General features: G+C 42.5%; 1 protein-coding gene across 6 annotated transcripts in view; it reads right to left on the bottom strand.

Annotated features, from left to right (window-relative positions):
- The window catches only part of txndc16 (thioredoxin domain containing 16), a 48,969-nt gene that overhangs the window by 3,787 nt on the left and 24,553 nt on the right, over positions 1-20,629 (bottom strand). For 3 of the 6 annotated variants that reach the window (XM_036954475.1, XM_036954476.1, XM_021573688.2), the window contains 3 exons: positions 11,470-11,608; positions 5,007-5,182; positions 4,399-4,589 (listed from right to left, as the gene is read on the bottom strand). In XM_036954475.1, the coding sequence (XP_036810370.1) occupies positions 4,399-4,589; positions 5,007-5,182; positions 11,470-11,608 (506 nt within the window). Of the gene's footprint in view, positions 1-1,143; positions 3,244-4,398; positions 4,590-5,006; positions 5,183-9,070; positions 9,636-9,724; positions 9,809-11,469; positions 11,609-20,629 lie in introns of those variants that run through there. The other 3 variants (XM_036954477.1, XM_021573689.2, XM_021573690.2) reach the window with 3 other exon arrangements.

Genomic DNA, 20,629 nt, shown 5'->3' with positions numbered 1-20,629 from the left:
GGGGAACAGTGTCAGCTCAGATAACAGACCTGGGTTCAAATACTACCAGGCACCTCAATTACCTTTCATTAAAATGTCAAAACAAGTATTCAGATAACCTTTATATGAAAAAACAAACAAGTAGTTGAATATTGAAATGCATTTGAAAATACTATTTGGAAGGTATTGCCATGTATTTACAATTACTTCAAATACATACAGTATCGTTGGAAGTATTTGAAAGATAATTTTTTAAATAATACTTGGTATGTATTTGAAAATAGTTCTGAATGTACATTATTTCAAATGAAACCAACAACTCTTATACATGAATGTTACTTTTCTGCATACGCGTCCGTTTTCCAACACCAAACCCACCACTGGTGTGCGTGGCCTAAGAGCTCGATTTTCATGTCATCTGACCATATCAGCATATCAAAAAAATACCTCATATCTACTGTAAAATTTGGTGATGGATCTTTGATGTTATGGGACTATTTTGCCTCCACTGGTCTTGAGGCCCTTGTTAAGATCAACGGCATCATGAACATTACCAAGTACCAGGACATTTTAGCCAAAAACCTTTTTAATTTAAAAAAACTTTACTTAACAGGGCAAGTCAGTTAAGAACAAATTCTTATTTATGACGGCCTACCCCGGACGACGCTGGGCCAATTGTGAGCCGCCCTATGGTACTCCCAATCACAGCCTGGATTTGAACCAGGGACTGTAGTGACGCCTCTTGCACTGAAATGCAGTGCCTTAAGGCTCCCGAGTGGCGCAACGGTCTAACAATAACCCCAAGCACATCAAATGCTTAACTGACCACAAAAATCAACATTTGGTCATCTCAGTCTCCGGACTTGAACCACATTGACAACCTGTGGTTTGAATTGAAGAGAGCAGTTCAGTTCAGAAGTGCAGACAAAGGATATCAATGACCAGGAAAGATTCTGTATGGAGGAATGGTCTAAGATCCCTCAAATATTCTCAAATTTCAAACATTTTAGAAAAAAGCTCAGTCCTTGCAAAGAGAGGGTGTTGGAGTATTGAAAACAGGTGAGCCAATAATTGTGGTGCCTATCTTTGAGATTTGTTTTATTATTTGTTAAACCAAAATCTGAGCAATTTGCATTAGTATAACTTTTTTTTGTTGTTGCATACAATATAGTTCAGTGTTATTTATTTTTGTATTTTTGCTCATCTTTATCAAGGGTGCCAATAATTTTGAACCATACAGTAGCTTTGTCTCTCCAGACAGGAATATTGCATTATATACAACTTATGCTTTTACAGCAGTTACTTAATATGGGGCCAATTCCATCTTCCATTTCCATGCTTACAGAGAGTGACTAAGAGACTTTGTGGCTGTCTCAAGGAAATGGACAATAAAGGAATCATCTTCATTGTGTGGTGAGTGGAATGCATAAGCGTGTGTAGAGAGGGGTAAAACATGAGCCAAAAATCCACTCTACTGTCATTTCAGGCTTTAGTGGGATTGGGCTGGTCTTTGACAGTAACCGTCTGAGTACATGACATTTACAACAATACAATGCTTGAATTACACAATAAAGTCAGGTTGTGTACATTATCACCTGGTCGACCATGAAAGGAGTCATTTTTTCACCTTGACAAAGGGTGCAGATCCTAGACGTGAGAGGCGTGCCATCAACCAGAGGGTTGCCGTTTCAAATCACAGGTCTGTCTGAAAAATGTGTTGGTTGCTGGTATCAAATCCTAGATGCCATCTCCTGCATTTGTGCCCTGCTCCAGGCTTTACTATGGCTGACCCTGGGCTCAAAACTCTTCTCGCTGTGTGTGTGTGTTTTTCAAAGAGTTGGGATGAAGCAGAGTCAAATTTTCAGCTCTGTGATAAAATTGACAATGATCATCGTGTGGAGAGTTGAATGCATTGGCAGTTAATGCGTAGCGAGAGAGGGGAGAAACATGAGCCAACACACTACTGTCAAATCAGGCTTTGGTGGGATTGAGCTCATCTTTGAAAGTAACTGTAAAATGTCATGTACTTAGACAATGAGTCAATGCTTGAATTACACAGAGTAATGATGCAGGTTTTGTGCATTATTGCCTGTTCGACTGAAAGGTCAAATTTACAGTCGGAATTGATACAAGCCACTTTGTCAACCTGCCAATGGGTGTAGATCCTAGAGGTTAAATAGGGGTGCCAGCAACAAGAGGTACTGAAAAAAATCTACTGGTAGGGGTAGCTGGTATCAAATCCTGAAGGCCATCTCCTACTGTTGTTCCCTTGAGCAAGGCATTTAACCTAAACTGCTCCATTATCTCCTTCCCATGACTGACCCTGTGCTCCAACCACTCAAATGTGAGTGTGTCTAGAAGGGGTTGAAATAAAACAAGACATTTCCATATGATATGGCATTAGCCATCAATGCATAGAGAGGAGATAAATGTGAGCCAATGACCCACTCTACTGTCAATTCAGGCTTTAGTGGGATTGGGCTTGCCTATGAAAGCAACTGTAAATGTCATATACTCAGACTAAGACAATGGGTCTGTTTGAATTACACATAAATTAGGAGAAGCCAAGATATATGCACAGGTTGTGTGCATTATCACCTGGTCGAGCTTGAAAGGAGTCATCTGCCATACTCTCAATGGGTTTGGATCCCTCTGGTAAATGCAAGCAGTTTGGTGGGAAAGACCTCAGATTTGTTCGGGAGGGTGAAGTGTTACCAAACGTCCAGACAGAAATGTATTGTATAGAGCAGACTGGTTCACAGTCTGTGGAATTGGGAGTAGTGTCAGCTCTAGACATCGCAGCGCTATCTGCAACGGTGTACAGAACTTCGGTGTATAGATTTTCTCTAAACGATATTTCCACATTTCGTAACTGAACAAAATGTTAATACGGATCAAACCCCAAATCAAAATGTAAGATACAGTAAGCTTGGTATAGAAACACGAGTATCATAAGATGTCCTAACAGTAAATGTACCTTTCCGTCAAAGTTTAATTGATGTCTATAGGGTTTCTGATTATGATAGATGAATAAAAACTCTCGAGTCAGCTCCAGAAAATAAAAAACATCAACACGGTCTAAACGTCGAACACTTCAAGTTGACGAATGATGTGCTTCTCCAGACAGAGAAAGCGCAGGGTGTTCTCATTAGTGCACGCAATGCAAAACATTAACATTTTGCAACAGTAAACAAAAAACAAGCGTTTATTGGACAACTCTAGGTAGGCCATCCCTGTTTCAGTCCGTTTTCTTCCATTGGATGCCTAATGAACACAAACCAGAAAAAGAGGGGGCATTAGCCTGAAAAGAACCTCAATCTATGGTGAGTGCTGTATGATGACAGGACTATAACTGGCAACCATCAGACACAATTAAGAGATACAGTTCCCTCCAGAGACAGAGGAAGTGGATTGGAAGCGTCTCAGGAAAACATCCTCCTTCCTCTACTGTACTTCCTTCATTTCAGCTCCCTCTGTCACTAGAAGTGGAATAACTGAAAGAAAAACCTGACGCCTAGTCTTTGGAGGTTTGTCGATGAGTGTGCATTTTGGGTAGAAACCAGCAAGGCATCAGTCTGTCACACACATATATACAATACTAATCCGCCCACAAAACAAAAGCGATTGGATTAGCTCAAAAAGGCTCTGGAGAAAGAGGTTTGAATGAATGAATGAATGAATAAATAGAGGTGATCTCATGAATGGTGGTGACAGATGGAGCTGTGTGGTACAATACTCAGACAGGACACCGTCACCTGAGATTACAGACTCTTGGCAAAGACTCAATTGACAAAAAAGCACATACACGTACACAGAATGGCTTGAATGACACAATCAGGAAAAAGACCATAAGATCGGCCTACTCCATTATTCACTGACCCATACAGTAGAGAATGGGAAATGTATGTGATTATGTTGATTAATAGGTTGTGTTGACATGATTGCATAGATTATGTGTGTGATCTGGAGCATGTGATGCAATGCACACTTCTGTGCATGAAGACAAAGTACCATATCTTCTCAACACAACCAGATATGCCTAGATTTGCATATGTAGCACAACACTTCTATACACAAGTAATACATATGGGCAGTGGTGAATGAAATAACTGATGTTGGGAATGTGCAAATAGGAGCTGGTAGTCAGAGCCTTCAACTTGCAGCCATGGCAGCAGGGCTGTGCCCCCCTTAAAGGCCAGAAACTGCAGGTGCAAATGCAGCATTCGTCAATCATCATAGAGTGCACTTCCATATGTGGAAGCAAAGTACAAGTTATTTTTCTTTAATTGTTCTTTGCTGATAAACTTATTTCTAACAGTGGTCATTTTGGTCACTGCCAGTGTAAAGTGTGTAAATTAAGGAAACACTGGACCAACCAAGTACATTAACACCCCCCCCCCCCCCCCCCCCCTCCCATACCTGCAGGTGGTTCTTCACCATCCTCCACTCTCTGCAGCCACTGCAGAATGGGCTGTACCATTAAGGGTCTGCCAGTGGGGTAGTGGAAGACCTCTCCTCCTGTGGCCAGCTGGGAGACCACCAGGGCAGGAAGCAGGGGCAGGAAACCCAGGTATGCCTCCAGGACAGCCTTACCTGCAGGGGTATGACCCCTGGAACACACAAGATACCCCTCAACACAAAAATACACCCTGCATTCACTGGTTTTTCCATCCAACCAATCCAACCAGTCAATGAGCTGAGATTCAATTCAAAGACAAAAGTAAAACACAATCCGTTTTGAAAATAGTGGGTCATTGGCAGAAAATAACAGAGTTGAAAAGACAATGGAGTTATACAACCCCAATTCTGAATCATACTTTGCCTTGAAACAGTATATTGAAATGTTCCTCCCAAGTGGACGACAAGATAAAAAAATGATGAACATTTAATGCTAATGCCACTAGAACTAAACCTTTCTGTTACATAATTGGGCTATGGCTGCCTTGCCCTGAACTGTGTGTTCCCGACACTCTGAAACCTACTGCAACCCTTCATTGACGTGGGACACGTAATGCTCCGGTACATACAGGTGGATCCAGCAGGGCAGGTAGGGGTTGAGCAGTCCTGTGTTCAGCAGACTCCTCATATCATCCAATACTCTCTTGTTCCCTTTCCTCCCACTCTCCTCTTCTCCCACAAAGAGCAGCAGAAGTTTTTTTTTAACCTCCAGATACAGGGGCAGGTTCTCCACTGTCAATTCTGGCTGGAAGGGGTACAGAGGGCAAAAAAAGGTGATCAATGATAAATACAGTGTGTTGCAAAAGTATTCATCCTCCTTGGATTTGATTTTGTTACAAAGTGGGATTAAAATGTATGTGTCATTCTTTTGTCCACAATCTACACAAAATATAATTTTTTTTAATATTAATAAAACTATATCACACACACACATACAGTTGATGTAGGAAGTTTACATACACCTTAGCCAAATACATTTAAACTCCGTTTTTCACCATTCCTGACATTTAATCCTAGTAAATATTCCGTTTTAGGTCCTTCCTGAGTGGTATGACGGCTGCGTGGTCCCATGGTGTTTATACTTGCGTACTATTGTTTGTGCAGATGAACGTGGTACCTTCAGGCGTTTGAAAATTGCTCCCAAGGATGAACCAGACTTGTGGAGGTCTACAATTTTGTTTCTGAGGTCTTGGCTGATTACTTTTTCTTTTCCCATGATGTCAAGCAAAGAGACACTGAGTTTAAAGGTAGGCCTTGAAATACATCCACAGGTACACCTCCAATTGACTCAAATGATGTCAATCAGAAGCTTCTAAAGCCATTACATTTTCTGGAATTTTCCAAGCTGTTTAAAGGCACAGTCAACTAAGTGTATGTAAACTCCTGACCCACTGGAATTGTAATTAAGTGAAATAATCTGTCTAAACAATTGTTGGAAAAATGGCTTGTGTCATGCACAAAGTAGATGTCCTAACTGACTTGCCAAAACTATAGTTTGTTAATTAACAAGAAATTTGTGGAGTGGTGGAAAAATGAGTTTTAATGACACCAACCTAAGTGTATGTAAACTTCTGACTTCAACTGTACACAACACACATACACACACATATATATTAGTCGTTGCACAAGTATTCAGCTCCTTTGTTTAGGCCTACATTTTGGCTTAAATCACATAAGTTATATGGAAAATGATAGGGGTTGAAATTATTTTTGAATGACTAAGAGAGCATTTCGAAAGCCTCAAAGAAGGTCAGCCATTGGTAGATGGGTAACAACAATAACAAATCAGACATTGAATATCACTTTTTTTTACTCCCTTTAACTCCCCAATTTCATGGTATCCAATTGGTAGTTACAGTCTTGTCTCATCGCTGCAACTCCGGTACGGACTAGGGAGAGCCGAAGGCCGAGAGCCGTACGTCATCCGAAACACAACCCAACCAAGCTGCACTGCTTCAAGACACAATGCCCACTTAACCCGGAAGCCAGCTGCAGGAAACACTGTACACCTGGTGACCTTGGCAGCGTGCACTGCGCCCAGCCCGCCACAGGAGTCACTAGTGCACGATGGGACAAGGACATCCCTGCCAGCCAAACACTCCCCTAACCCGGACGATGCTGGGCCAATTGTGCACCGTCTCATGGGTCTCCAGGTCACGGCCGGCTGCGACAGAGCCTGGACTCGAACCAAGAATCTCTAGTGGCCTTAGACCACTGCGCCACTCAGGAGGCCCTGAATGTCTCTTTAAGCATGGTCAAATTAATAATTGTGCTGTGGATTATGTTTTAAACTACCCAGACAAAGATAGCCGTCCTTCTTCACTGAGCTGTAGGATAGGAAGGAAACTGCTCAGGGATGTTACAATGAGGCCATGGGTGATTTTAAAACAGTTCAATGGCAGAAAAATGTGGATGGATCAACATTGCAGTGACTTCACAATAAGTACATACATTTTTATTTATTTAACTAGGCAAATCAGTTAAGAACAAATTCTAGGAACAGTGGGTTAACTGCCTTGTTCAGAGTTTTTAGATTTTTACCATGTCAGCTCAGGGATTTGATCTTGCAACCTTCCAGTTACTAGTCCAACGCTCTAACCACTAGGCTACCTGCCTACCCATGACAGCGTGAAAGGAAGAATACAAATATATAGAACATGCATCTTGTAAGCAACAAGGCACTAAAGTAATATTACAAAAAAAAACATAAAAGGAATACACTTTCTGGCCTAAATGCAAAGCCTTATGGTTGGGGCAAATCCAACACATCACATCACTGAGTAACTGCAGCCTTATTTTCAAGCATGTTGGTGGCTGCTTCATGGGATGGGTTTTTCTTGACATCAGCATATCCAGGATAAAAAGAAACGGGATGGCACTAAGCAAAGGCAAAATCCTAGAGGAAAACCTGCTTCAGTCTCATTTACACTAGACACTGGGAGAGGAATTCACCTCCACCGGACAATAACCTGCAACAGAAGGCCAAACCTACACTGGAATTGTTTACCAAGAAGCAATGGTGTAATGTACTGAAGTAAAAATACAACCTTTTTTGTTTGTATCTGTACTTAATTTATATTTGACAACTTTTACTTCACTACATTCCTAAAGAATGTAATGTACTTTTTACTCCAAACATTTTCCCTGGAACCCAAAAGTACTCGTTACATTTTGAATGCTTAGCAGGACAGGAAAATGGTCCAATTCACACACTTATCAAGGGAACATCCCTAAGGTCTCTGATCTGACATACTCAAAACACAAATGCATAATTTGTAAATAATATCAGTGTGCCCCTGGCTATCCGAAAAGAAAAAAGAAAATTGTGCTGTCTGGTTTGCTTAAGATAAGGAATTTGTAATGATTTATTACTTTTACTTTTGATACTTAAGTATATTTTATAAATTACATTTACTTTTGATACTGATAGGTTTGGTTTCTGAGCTTTATATATTATTCATCATTAGGTTTAATAGAGACATGAAGGGAGCCATCGGTAAGCTTGGGAAGGGCTGAGTGCAGGGAAAACAATCACAAGTAGCAGTACTGATAAGGGGAGGAACCGTGTAAGGCCCATATCACTCAGCTCTCTGCAATAATGATGCAATGTTGAGTGATAAGGAGGAGACTCCACCCAAAGTGTGGTATATATATATACTACCACGAGTAAAACCATGTTTTTGTCTAATGCAGCTGTATTGACCCTCTGGGCAGAATAAACTTTGTTTAAAGCTTTCCTAGTGTCTGTTGAGTTTGTACTCTGAAAATTAGAACCTAACAATACTTAAGTACATTTAAAACCAAATACTTTTACTCAAGTACTATTTTACTGGGTGACTCACTTTTACTCAAGTATAACAATTGAGTTATTTTTCCACCACTGCCAGGAAGACATTGCATTTTCCAAGTTACAGTTTTGACTTAAATCTGCTGGAAAATGGAAAGACTTGAAAATTGCCATCAAGCCACAATCCAACATCTTCAAAGAGCTTAAAAAAACAACAACCTAGTTACAGTTTTGAATTAAATAGAGTTGAAAATTGAGAAATTGAAAATTGAGAGGCGACTCTGGGATGCTGGCCTTCTAGGCAGAGTTACAAAGAAAAAGCCATATCTCAGACTGGCCAATAAAAAGAAAAGATTAAGATGGCTAAAACACAGACACTGGACAGAGAAACTCTGCCTAGAAGGCCAGCATCCCGGAGTTGCCTCTTCACTGTTGACGTTGAGACTGGTGTTTTGCGGGTACTATTTAATGAAGCTGCCAGTTGAGGACTTGTACATTAGTGTCTAGTTTGAGAAACGGACGCCTCACTTGTCCCCTTGCTCAGTTGTGCACCGGGGCATCCAGTTTGCACTGTTCTGTGAAGGGAGTAGTACACAGCGTTGTACAAGATCTTCAGTATCTTGGCAATTTCTCACATGGAATCGCCTTCATTTCTCAGAACAAGAATAGAGTGACGAGTTTCAGAAGAAAGTTCTTTGTTTGTGGCCATTTTGAGCCTATAATCAAACCCACAAATGCTCAGACACTCAATTACTCTAAAGAAGGCCAGTTTTATTGCTTCTTTAAATCTAAATTTTTCAGCTGTGCTATCACTTCAAAAGGGTTTTCTAATGATCAATTAGCTAATCAAGTGTATCATTTTAAAAGGCTAACACAATGTGCCATTGGAACATAGGAGTGATGGTTGCTGATAATGGTCCTCTGTACGCCTATGTAGATATTATATTTTATTTTAAAATCAGCTGTTTCCAGTAACAAAGGTCATTTTCAACATTGAATGTCCACACAGATTTCCTGATCAATTTGATGCCATTTTAAATGGACAAAGAAAAATGGCTTTTCTTTCAAAAACAAGGACATTTCTAAGTGACCCCAAACATTTGAACGGTATTGTATGTTGAGTCTGCCTGTCGGAGGTGGAGTTCCAGAGCTCACAGGTGTGCCTGGCATGGATTGTGACTCCATCTCGTTCCTCGCCCTCTTCAACTGTGTCATTCACCGCCCGACTCTCCATCAATGCCAACTGGCTCTGGACCAATGCATCAGCTGTCGCCCGTATCTCTGCCCTCAGATAATGTTTCTCTTTCTGCTGGTGTGCCTTCAATGACTCGATCTCAGTCTTCAAAGTTTGAATCTGATCCATGTGCACCTTCATCAGATGAGCAGAATGGCCCCCATTGATTACAGTGGCCTATGATAGAAACGGTAGATCAATTAAGAATTAAAAGTGACTCCAACACAAATGCTGTGCACACATTTTAAGAATCTAGCAAAACTAACTGCTTTCTTGGCAATCATGCGTTTTTCCGATGCGGCCTGTTGTCCAGCCCTTTGTCCACATTTCTCAATGGATGGTTGTATGCTCTGCAAAAACATTCACGTTTTTAGTACACAATTATTTTTTATTTTTTTTATTTAACCTTCATTTAAACTATTTTATTACACAGTATACAGTACACAATGATAGGCTATATACATTTTTTTATTAAGAAAATGCACTGAAACAAAATACCTTTCGTTTTGGTGATCCTCTCAGGGCCGGCTCATTTCCTGCTGTGGTACGGTCCTAACCCTGGAACGGGTAGCACCATTCTCTTTGCTCACAAAGTCACTTTTTTATATAAACAGCTCATTTTTGAATAGTAACTGTGTTAAGGGTGGAGTTGGGGCCGGGGTGAGGAGTACTGGAAAGGTGTGACTTTTATAGGCCATAAGTATACAGCAGATCGCCAATTCTCCTCACTTTGACTATGCTGTAACAGTGTTGCACCATGACCAGGATTTCTATTCATTTAAGTGAGCAGATTAGGGCTTTCAGGAGGAACAGAAAATCTAGTACAGCTAATAAAGTATTTTTTTAATCAATTAGTATATTTGAGTTTAACCACAATATTTTCTCTGTCTTTTCTGGTGGAATAAACTGAAATTCTATGGCTTGTTTAAAACAATATTTTGTTTTCAAATAACCTGAAGTGTATGAGAAAAAGGCCATTCTTGAACGTGGGGTTAGTTACTAATTTGTACATAAAGCCAGTTTGTTATTCTGTTTTTAGAGGGAGAGACACCTGCAAATTACCTCTAAATCTCACAGCATAATCTTTTAGTTGAGCAACCACTGTAGGGTGGCCGGAAATACTCTGTTAAGTACTCGTAAATGAGATGCCATACTGGGAACGCTTTTGTAATCTTAACAAATGGTTTGTGTGTGTCAAAACATTTTCTGTGATGCGTCTCATATCTGGTAGTGAGAAATTGTTATTTCTTACGAATATGTGGTGGCAAATTGTAATCAAAGTGTTTCTAAGTTTTTAATAAAATCAGATTGCGTGATACGACTTCAAATAAATATTTACACAGTAGCGGTTTCTGTTTTGTTCAGAGGAAGATGTTACACTCATCCTGGTTCAACAATTCAAATTATTACAATGACCAAAAATATTATATTTTAGAAGGACGCTGTACAGATGAACACACGTATAGACAGACAGACACCCTAGTATGAAAACACTGGCGTACCCCTTCATTTTTTAGGTCCATGTTTCTTAAATCCTGGTCCTGGGGACCCAAAGGGGTATACATTTTTGAACTAGTACTACACACTTGATTCCACGAATAAAATATTTGAATCAGGCCATATATAGCCCCTCTCTTTCCCTGTCTGCACATACAGTATGTGTACATGTAACGGATGTGAAATGGCTAGCTAGTTAGCGGTGCGCGCTAGTGGCGTTTCAATCAGTGACGTCACTTGCTCTGAGACCTTGAAGTAGTGGTTCCCCTCTTTTTTTGTGGAGCGATGGGTAACGATGCTTCGTGGGTGTCAGTTGTTGATGTGTGCAGAGGGTCCCTGGTTCGCGCCCGGGTATGGGCGAGGGGACGGTCTAAAGTTATACTGTTACATACACACATTACACACAGGAATAGGGTTTTCCAAATAGGCTTTTTTAACTATATCCATTCAAATGTTTGATGGATTATTTTTGGGGGATGGAATTTCTATCAACCTGTGATACAAACAGACTTACAAATGTATCCAGTAATGCTCTCTGGATGTGTGTAACCAGTTGGTCCGGCATGCAAAGGTTGAGAGAATGAGCCTCAGTTTGGCCTGTAGGTCCTCGTGACACCAGAATGGCAGGCAGCGTCACAGAATACTCCACAGCCCTGAGAACAGAAATACATTAGAATAACTTTTTCCCTCCCAGAAGGAACATCAATATTCATTATATTACAAAAAAAAAAATAAAAAGCACACACACACGCCTATACCCAAATAAGCACCCTATTCAAGATAAATATTTGGTGAGGTTGGCATATCTATTTTACATTCATTGTAGTCTCTTCCCACAGTCGCTGTATGAGCGCCATGAGTCGAAGTGAGACTAGTACATATATTTTTGTCATGACATCAGATATTTGCAGTCTAGTTGGATCTTTTGACTGGTGACCCAAAGCATTTCCACGTTCTGTCTCCGTACTGCTTGTTGTGACTTGGCTACCTGCTCAACTTTTTCACTTTTCAACTCTGAATAACTTATTTCATCAAACTCTGTATTTAACACGCTTACCAAGGTCCTCATTTTGTCTTTTTATAATCCAATGCCTTAGATCTGCAGGGCCTCCTCTGGACCAAAAAATAAAAGCTAAGTAACATTATGCCTTCTGATTGCAGTTGCTGTACTCGTAATACAGTGCCTTCAGAAAGTATTCAGATACCTTGACTTTTTCCACATTACAGCCTTATTCTAAAATGTATTTATTTTTTCTCAGCAAATCCACACACACCCCCTCCCCAAATAACAAAGCGAAACAGGTTTTTTGAAATGTTTGCAAATTTAAAAACAAAACTTAAAAATCTTATTTACATACGTTTTCAGACCCTTTACTATGATACTTGAAATTGAGCTCAGGTGCATCTTGTTTTTATTGAACATCCTTGAGCTGCGTCGACAACTTGATTAGAGTCCACCGGTGGTAAATTCAATTGATTGGGCATGATTTGGAAAGGCACACACCTGTCTATATAAAAAGGTCCCACAGTTGACAGTGCATGTCAGAGCAAAATCAAAGCCATTATGTCAAAGTAATTGTCAGTAGAGCTCCAAGACAGGATTGTGTCGAGGCACAGATCTGGGGAAGGGTACCAAAACATTTATGCAGCATTGAAGGTCCCCTAGAACACAGTGGATTCCATCAATCTTAAATGGAGAAGACCCTCCCTAGAGCTGGCTGCCCGGCCAAACTGAGCAATCGGGGAAGAAGGGCCTTGGTCAGGGAAATGACCAATAACCAGAAGGTCACTGACAGAGCTCCAGTTCCTCTGTGGAGCTGGGAGAATCTTCCAGAAGGACAACCATCTCTGCAGCACTCCACCAAATCAGGCCTTTTTGGTAGAGTGGCCAGACGGAAGCTGGTCCTCAGCGAAAGGCACGACAGCCCACTTGGTGTTTGCCAAAAGGCACCTAAACACTCTCAGACCATGAGAAACAAGATTCTCTGGTCTGATGAAACCAAGTGTGAACTCTCTGGCCTGAATGCCCGGAAATGTCTGGAGGAAACCTGACACCATGTTTTTCAGCAGCAGGGACTGAGATCGAGGGAAAGATGAACAGAACAAATTATACAGATCCTTGATGAAAACATGCTCCAGAGCACTCAGGACCTCAGACTGGAAGGTGAATCTTCACCCCAACAGGACAATGACCCAAAGCACACAGCCAAGAAAATGCAGGAGTAGCTTCGAGACAAGCGTCTGAATGTCTTTGAGTGGCCCAGCTAGAGCCCGGACTTGAACCTGATCGAACATCTGTGGAGAGACCTGAAAATACCTGTGCAGCAACACTCCTCATCCAACCTGACAGAGCTTGAGAGGATCTGCAGAGAGGAATGGGAGAAACTCCCCAAATGCAGGTGTGCCAAGCTTGTAGCATCATACCCAAGACAGTGAACGCTACCAAAGGTGCTTTAACAAAGTACTGAGTAAAGGGTCTTAATACTGATGTAAATTTGATATTTCAGATTATTAATACATTTGCAAGAAAGAAAAAAAAGGGGTATTGTGTGTAGATTGATGGGGGGGGGGGGGGGGGGGGGGGGTTAATCCATTTTAAAATAAGGCTGTAACGTAAAAAAGTGGGAAAAGGAGTCTGAATACTTTCCGAATGCACTGTATACAGGAGAACTATCGCCTTGTGGTGAGGATAGACGAGTTGCAAGCTCCGCTGCAGACACAAATCATTAGGCAAGGGCAATTTAAGTGTAGGAAAGAAGGATCCAGCATCTGTGCCACCAATAAATACAGGTACTAGTGTAATTTCCTCTGCACAGTCCCCGCAGCTGGACCGTATTCCCATGACTTCTGGAAAGACATGCTGGTCGGCATGCTCAACAGGTGTCGCTCATTCAGACGAGACACATTAAACCGGTTTCCCCCACTAAGCAACTAGCCAGAGCCAGCCTTCTCAGGTCTGTGTTAAGCGCAGGGGTGGGCAATTCCAGTCGTCGGGGGCCTGAGTGGTGTCACAGCTTTGCCCCAGGTAACACACCTGACTCCAATCACCTAATCATGATCTTCACTTTAGAATGCAACTTGATTAAAATCAGCTGTGTTTGCTAGGGATGGAGAAAGAAAAATTGCTACACCAAATCAGGCCCCTGAGGATTGGAATTGCCCACCTCTGCTAGTGGGGTCTGAGCCGCCGAAGCCTCGCACCATTAGCTCTGGCAAATTGAAAACAAGTCATTGGAGACTCCATTACCCACAATATTAGACTTAAAAATAATCATCTCACAATCATACATTGTTTACCAGGGGAAAGGGCTACCGACAAAGGCTAATCTTAAAAATAAAACAAGGAAAATCAAATGTTGATACAGTAGTGGCTGTGACCAAAAGTTGAGAATGACAAATATTAATTCCCACAGTGTTTGCTGCTTCAGTGTCTTTAGATATTTGTCAGATGTTACTATGGAATACTGAAGTATAATTACAAGCATGTCATAAGTGTCAAAGGCTTTTACTGACAATTACATGAAGTTGAAGCAAAGAGTCAATATTTGCAGTGTTGACCCTTCTTTTTCAAGACCTCTGCAATCTGCCCTGGCATGCTGTCAATTAACTTCTGGGTCACATGACTGATGACAGCCCGTTCTTGCATAATCAATGTTTGGAGTTTGTCAGAATCTGTGGGTTTTTGTTTGTCCACCCGCCTCTTGAGGATTGACCACAAGTTCTCAATGGGATTAAGGTCTGGGGAATTTCCTGGCCATGTACCCAAAATATCGATGTTTTGTTCCCCGAGCCACTTAGTTACCACTTTTGCCTTATGGCAAGGTGCTCCATCATGCTGGAAAGGCATTGTTCATCACCAAACTATTCCTGGATTGTGGGGAGAAGTTGCTCTCGGAGGATGTGTTAGTACCATTCTTTATTCATGGCTGTGTTCTTATGAAAAATTGTGAGTGAGCCCACTCCCTTGGCTGAGACCTCACACGAACGGTCTCAGGATGCTTTATTGTTGGCATGACACAGGACTGATGGTAGAGCTCACCTGGTCTTCTCCGGGCAAGTTTTTTCCGGATGCCCCAAACAATCGGAAAGGGGATTCAGAGAAAATGACTTTACCCCAGTCCTCAGCAGTCCAATCCCTGTACCAGAATATCAGTCTGTACCTGATGTTTTTCCTGGAGAGAAGTGGCTTCTTTGCTGCCCTTCTTGAAACCAGGTCATCCTCCAAAAATCTTTGCCTCACTGTGCGTGCAGATGCACCCACACCTGCCTGCTGCCATTCCTGAGCAAGCTCTGTACTGGTGGTGCCCTGATCCCGCAGCTTAAATCAACTTTAGGTGACGGTCCTGGCGCTTGCTGGACTTTCTTGGGCGCCCTGAAGCCTTCTTCACAACAATTGAACCGCTCTCCTTGAAGTTCTTGATAATCTGATAAATGGTTGATTTAGGTGCAATCTTACTGGCAGCAAGCCCTTTTTGTGCAAAGCAATGATGACGGCACGTTTCCTTGCAGGTAACCATGAAAGAGAGGAAGAACAATGATTCCAAGCACCACCCTCCTTTTGAAGCTTCCAGTCTGTTACTCACACTCAATCAAAATGATAGAATGATCTCCAACCTTGTCCTCGTCAACACTCACACCTGTGTTAATTAGAGAATCAGCTGATGACAGCTGGTCCTTTTGTGGCAGGGCTGAAATGCAGTGGAAATGTTTGCATGGAAAAGAGGGACTTTGCAATTAATCTGATCACTCTTCATAACATTCTGGAGTATATGCAAATTGCCATCATACAAACTGAGGCAGCCTGTGAAAATTAATATGTGTGTCATTCAAAACTTTTGGCCACGACTCTCCTGGTCCACAAGACACCTACTAGACTGGGGTAAAAACTGCCAGACTAAATGTCTAAGACACCCGCCTAGAGCCTCGCCGCGTCCCCCTGCATCCATTGAAGTCCAAGACATCTCCGCTCCCCCCCCCCCCGAATAAGTCGACCTCTGGGAGGCCTTCAATAAGAGGCAAGCAGACACCCTCCCTCCTCATTGTCCATATGACTGCACCATAGAACTCCTACCGGCTCCACCCCTCCCCAGGCCCGTATTTACTCCCTCTTGATCCCTGAAGCTGCAGTAATGGACAATTATATTCACGAGTTGCTGGAGGCAGGTTTCATTCACTCCTCAACATCCCAAGATCGTGCAGGTTTGGAGGTCTGTGTCTTTGCATCGACTACCGAGGGCTGAACAGGATCACAATTAAGAACCGTTACCCCTTACCCGATGTCTGCCGCCTTGGAGCTGACCGAGGGGGCTGAATTCTTTACCAAATTGGACCTCCGCAACGCTTACAATCTGGTGAAAATCAGGGAGGGACATGAGTGGGAGACTTCCTTTAACCTCTCTGGAATATTCGGTACGGTAGCGTCCCACCCCGCCAACAGCCAGTGAAAGTGCAGGGGGCCAAATTCAAAACAACAAAAATCTCATAATTAAAATTCCTCAAGCATACAAGTATTTTACACCATTTTAAGAGATACAGTTCTCATTAATCCAACCACAGTGTCTGATTTCAAAAAGGCTTTACAGCAAAAGCACCACAAACGATTATATTAGGTCACCACCAAGTCACAGAAAAACACAGCCATTTTTCCAGCCAAAGAGCGGAGTAACAAAAAGCAGAAATATAAAATTAAATCATTAACCTTTGATGATCTTCAGATGACACTCATAGGACTTCATGTTACACAATACATGTATGTTTTGTTCGATAAAGTGCATATTTATATCCAAAAATCTTATTTTACATTGGCGTGTTATGTTCAGTAGTTCCAGAGAGCCACATCAATTCACAGAAATACTCATAATAAAACATTGATAAAAGATACAACTATTATACATGGAACTTTAGATAAACTTCTCCTTAATGCAACCGCTGTGTCAGATGAACAGATATAGAACAGATATAACCCTTGGTTCTCTCCAGACCGGACTGCCCAACACAAAAACATCCTATGGAGTTCTGCATTAGCATCGAACAGCCCCCGTGATATGCAACTTTTCAGGGAAGCAGTTATATACAGGCAGTTAGAAAAGCTAAGGCTAGCTTTTTCAAGCAGAAATGTGCTTCTTGCAACACAAACTCAAAAAAGTTCTGGGACACTGTTAAAGTCAATGGAGAATAAGAACACCTCCCAGCTGCCCACTGCACTGAGGATAGGAAACACTGTCACCACCGATAAATCCACTTTAATTGAGAATTTCAATAAGCATTTTTCTACGGCTGGCAATGCTTTCCACCTGGCTACCCCTATCCCGGTCAACAGCACTGCACCCCCCACAGCAACTCATCCAATCCTTCACCATTTCTTCTTCTCCCAAATCCAGTCAGCGGATGTTCTGAAAGAGCTGCAAAATCTGGACCCCTACAAAATCAGCCGGGCTAGACAATCTGGACCCTTTCTAAAATTATCTGCGGAAATTGTTGCAACCCCTATTACTAGCCTGTTCAGCCTCTTTCGTGTCCTCTGAGATTCCCAAAGATTGGAAAGCAGCTGGGGTCATCCCCCTCTTCAAAAGGGGGAGGGACACTTGACCCAAACTGCTACAGACCTATATCTGTCCTACCCTGCCTTTCTAAGTTCTTCAAAAGCCAAGTGAACAAACACCTCAGCCACGCTCAAGGTCCTAAAACGATATCTTAACCGCCATCGATAAGAAACATTACTGTGCAGCCATATTCATTGACCTGGCCAAGGCTATCGACTGTCAATCACCACATCCTCATCGGCAGACTCGATAGCCTTGGTTTCTCAAATGATTGCCTCGCCTGGTTCACCAACTACTTCTCTGATAGAGCTCCATGTGTGTAATCAAAGGGCCTGTTGTCCGGGACTCTGGCACTCTCTATGGGGGTGCCACAGGGTTCAATTCTTGGGCCGACTCTCTTCTCTGTATACATCAATGATGTCGCTCTTGCTGCTGGTGAGTCTCTGGTCCAACTCTACGCAGACGACACCATTCTGTATACTTCTGGCCCTTCTTTGGACACTGTTAACAACCCTCCAGATGAGCTTCAATGCCATACAACTCTCCTTCTGTGGCCTCCAACTGCTCTTAAATGCAAGTAAAACTAAATGCATGCTCTTCAACCGATCGCTTCCTGCACCTGCCCAGCATCACTACTCTGGACGGTTCTGACTTGTGGACAACTACAAATACCTAGGTGTCTGGTTAGACTGTAAACTCTCCTTCCAGACTCACATTAAACATCTCCAATCCAAAATGTTATTGAATTGGCTTCCTATTTCGCAACAAAGCAGCCTTCACTCATGCTGCCAAACATACCCTCGTAAAACTGACTATACTACCGATCTTCGACTTTGGCGATGTCATTTACAAAATAGCCTCCAATACCCTACTCAATAAATTGGATGCAGTCTATCACAGTGCCATCCGTTTTGTCACCAAAGCACCATATACTACCCACCACTGCGACCTGTACGCTTTCGTTGGCTGGCCCTCGCTTCATACTCGTCGCCAAACCCACTGGCTCCAGATCATCTACAAGTCTCTGCTAGGTAAAGCCACACCTTATCTCAGCTCGCTGGTCACCATAGCAGCACCCACCTGTCACCCAAAAAAGCCAATTCCTCCTTTGGCTGCCTCTCTTTACAGTTCTTTGTTGCCAATGACTGGAACGAACTACAAAAAACAGGAAACACTTATCTCCCTCAATAGCTTTAAGCACCAGCTGTCAGAGCAGCTCACAGATTACTGCACATCTATAATTTAGACCAAACAACTACCCCCTCCCCTACTGTATTTATTTTGCTCCTTTGCACCCCATTATTTCTACTTCACATTCTCCCACTGTAAATCTACCATTCCAGTCTTTTACTTGCTAGATTGTATTTACTTCCCCACCATGGCCTTTTTTGCCATTACCTCCCTTATCTCACCTCATTTGCTCACATTGTATATAGACTTATTTTTCTACTGTATGTTTGTTTTACTCCATATGTAACTCTGTTGTTGTATATGTCGAACTGCTTTGCTTTATCTTGGCCATGTTGCAATTGTAAATGAGAACTTGTTCTCAACTTGCCTACCTGGTTAAATAAAAAGGTGAAATAAATAAATAAATAAATACAAAAAATAGGAAATATTTGTATTTAAGGAAAAAGCACACCATGCAATAATCTACGGCACTCAGAGCCCAAATCAGCCAAAGAAATATCCAGCGTGTTGTGTAGTCTACATTAGTCAGAAATAGCATTATAAATATTCACTTAACTTTGATGATCTTCATCAGAATGCACTCCCAGGAATCCCAGTTCCACAATACATGTTTGATTTGTTCGATAATGTCCATCATTTATGTCCAAATAGCTACTTTTGTTAGCATGTTTTGTAAACAAATCCAAAGTCACGAAGCGTGTTCACTAGGAGCAGACGAAATGTCAAAAAAGTTCCGTTACAGTCCGTAGTAACATGTCAAACGATGTCTTTAGGATGTTAACATAAATCTTCAATAATGTTCCAACCGGACAATTCCTTTTTCTGTAGAAAAGCAATGGAATGCGAGCTAACTCTCATGACCGCGCGTCACGAGCCCGTGGCTCTCTGCCAGACCACTGACTCAAAGTCTCCTTATGAGCCCCTCCTTTACAGTCTAAAGACTGTTGACATCTAGTGGAAGCCTTAGGAATTGCAACATGACCTTATTCTTCCAAGCTACTCAATACTGCCCCCCCCAGTAACCAAGAAGTTAACACCCCTAGTGTCCACTATGCGTATTTAGCATGCCATTCAGATGATCTAACTCACTGGCAGTCTTCCAACCATTGGTCAATCGTTGAATCGGTTCGTCTTTGTTTACCTCAATGACATCCTGATCTTCTCCAAGACCCTTCCGGAACACATCCTGCAAGCCCGCCAAGTCCTGAGACGTCTCCAGCAGTTCCTTGGGTTTGGCCATTTTTACAGGCGTTTTACAGAACTTTGGTGCCGTGGCAGTGCCTCTCACAACTCTACCCTGCAAGTCTCAGACCTGTTGTTTCGGCTGGACCCCCGAAGCCGACAGGCCATTCACGGAGTTCAAGGGACATTTTACCTCCGGACCCATCCTCGTTCATCCTGATCCTACTCGTCCCTTTGTGGTAGAGGTGGATGCCTTGGACGTTTTCCAAGCGTTTCTCGCCAGCGGAATGCAACTACGATGTGGGCAACAGAGCTCTTGGTAGTCAAGTGGGCCCTTGAGGGGTGGAGACACTGGTTGGAGGGGGCACCTCATCCTTTCGTGATCTGGACAGACCATAAGAACTTGGTCTCCATTCAAGAAGCCAGGAGGTTGAATGCTCGCCAGGCGGGCTCCGTTTTACAGGGTCAACTTCACTCCAGCCTAAATCGCCTGGGATCCAAGAATCAGAAAGCAGATGCCCTGTCAAGGAGGGACTCAGAGCCCATCATCCCCAGCTCCCGCATTATGTCTCCACTTGTTATGGAATATAGAAACCATGGTACGACAAGCCCAGACCCGAGAACCTGACCCTGGCGGGGGTCCCACTAACAGACTTTGTTGCACGTGGCCAAAGCAAGTCGTAAAAACAGAGCCCCGGCTGGGTTGGTCCAACCTCTGCCCATCCCCAGCCAGCCCTGGTCCCACCTGTCCGTAGACTA

The sequence above is a fragment of the Oncorhynchus mykiss genome, chromosome 19 (assembly GCF_013265735.2).
Source record: "Oncorhynchus mykiss isolate Arlee chromosome 19, USDA_OmykA_1.1, whole genome shotgun sequence".
In the NCBI taxonomy this organism is placed as follows: Eukaryota; Metazoa; Chordata; class Actinopteri; order Salmoniformes; family Salmonidae; genus Oncorhynchus; species Oncorhynchus mykiss.
The sequence above is the reverse complement of the archived record's forward strand: the minus strand, read 5'-3'. Positions and strand labels throughout refer to the sequence as shown.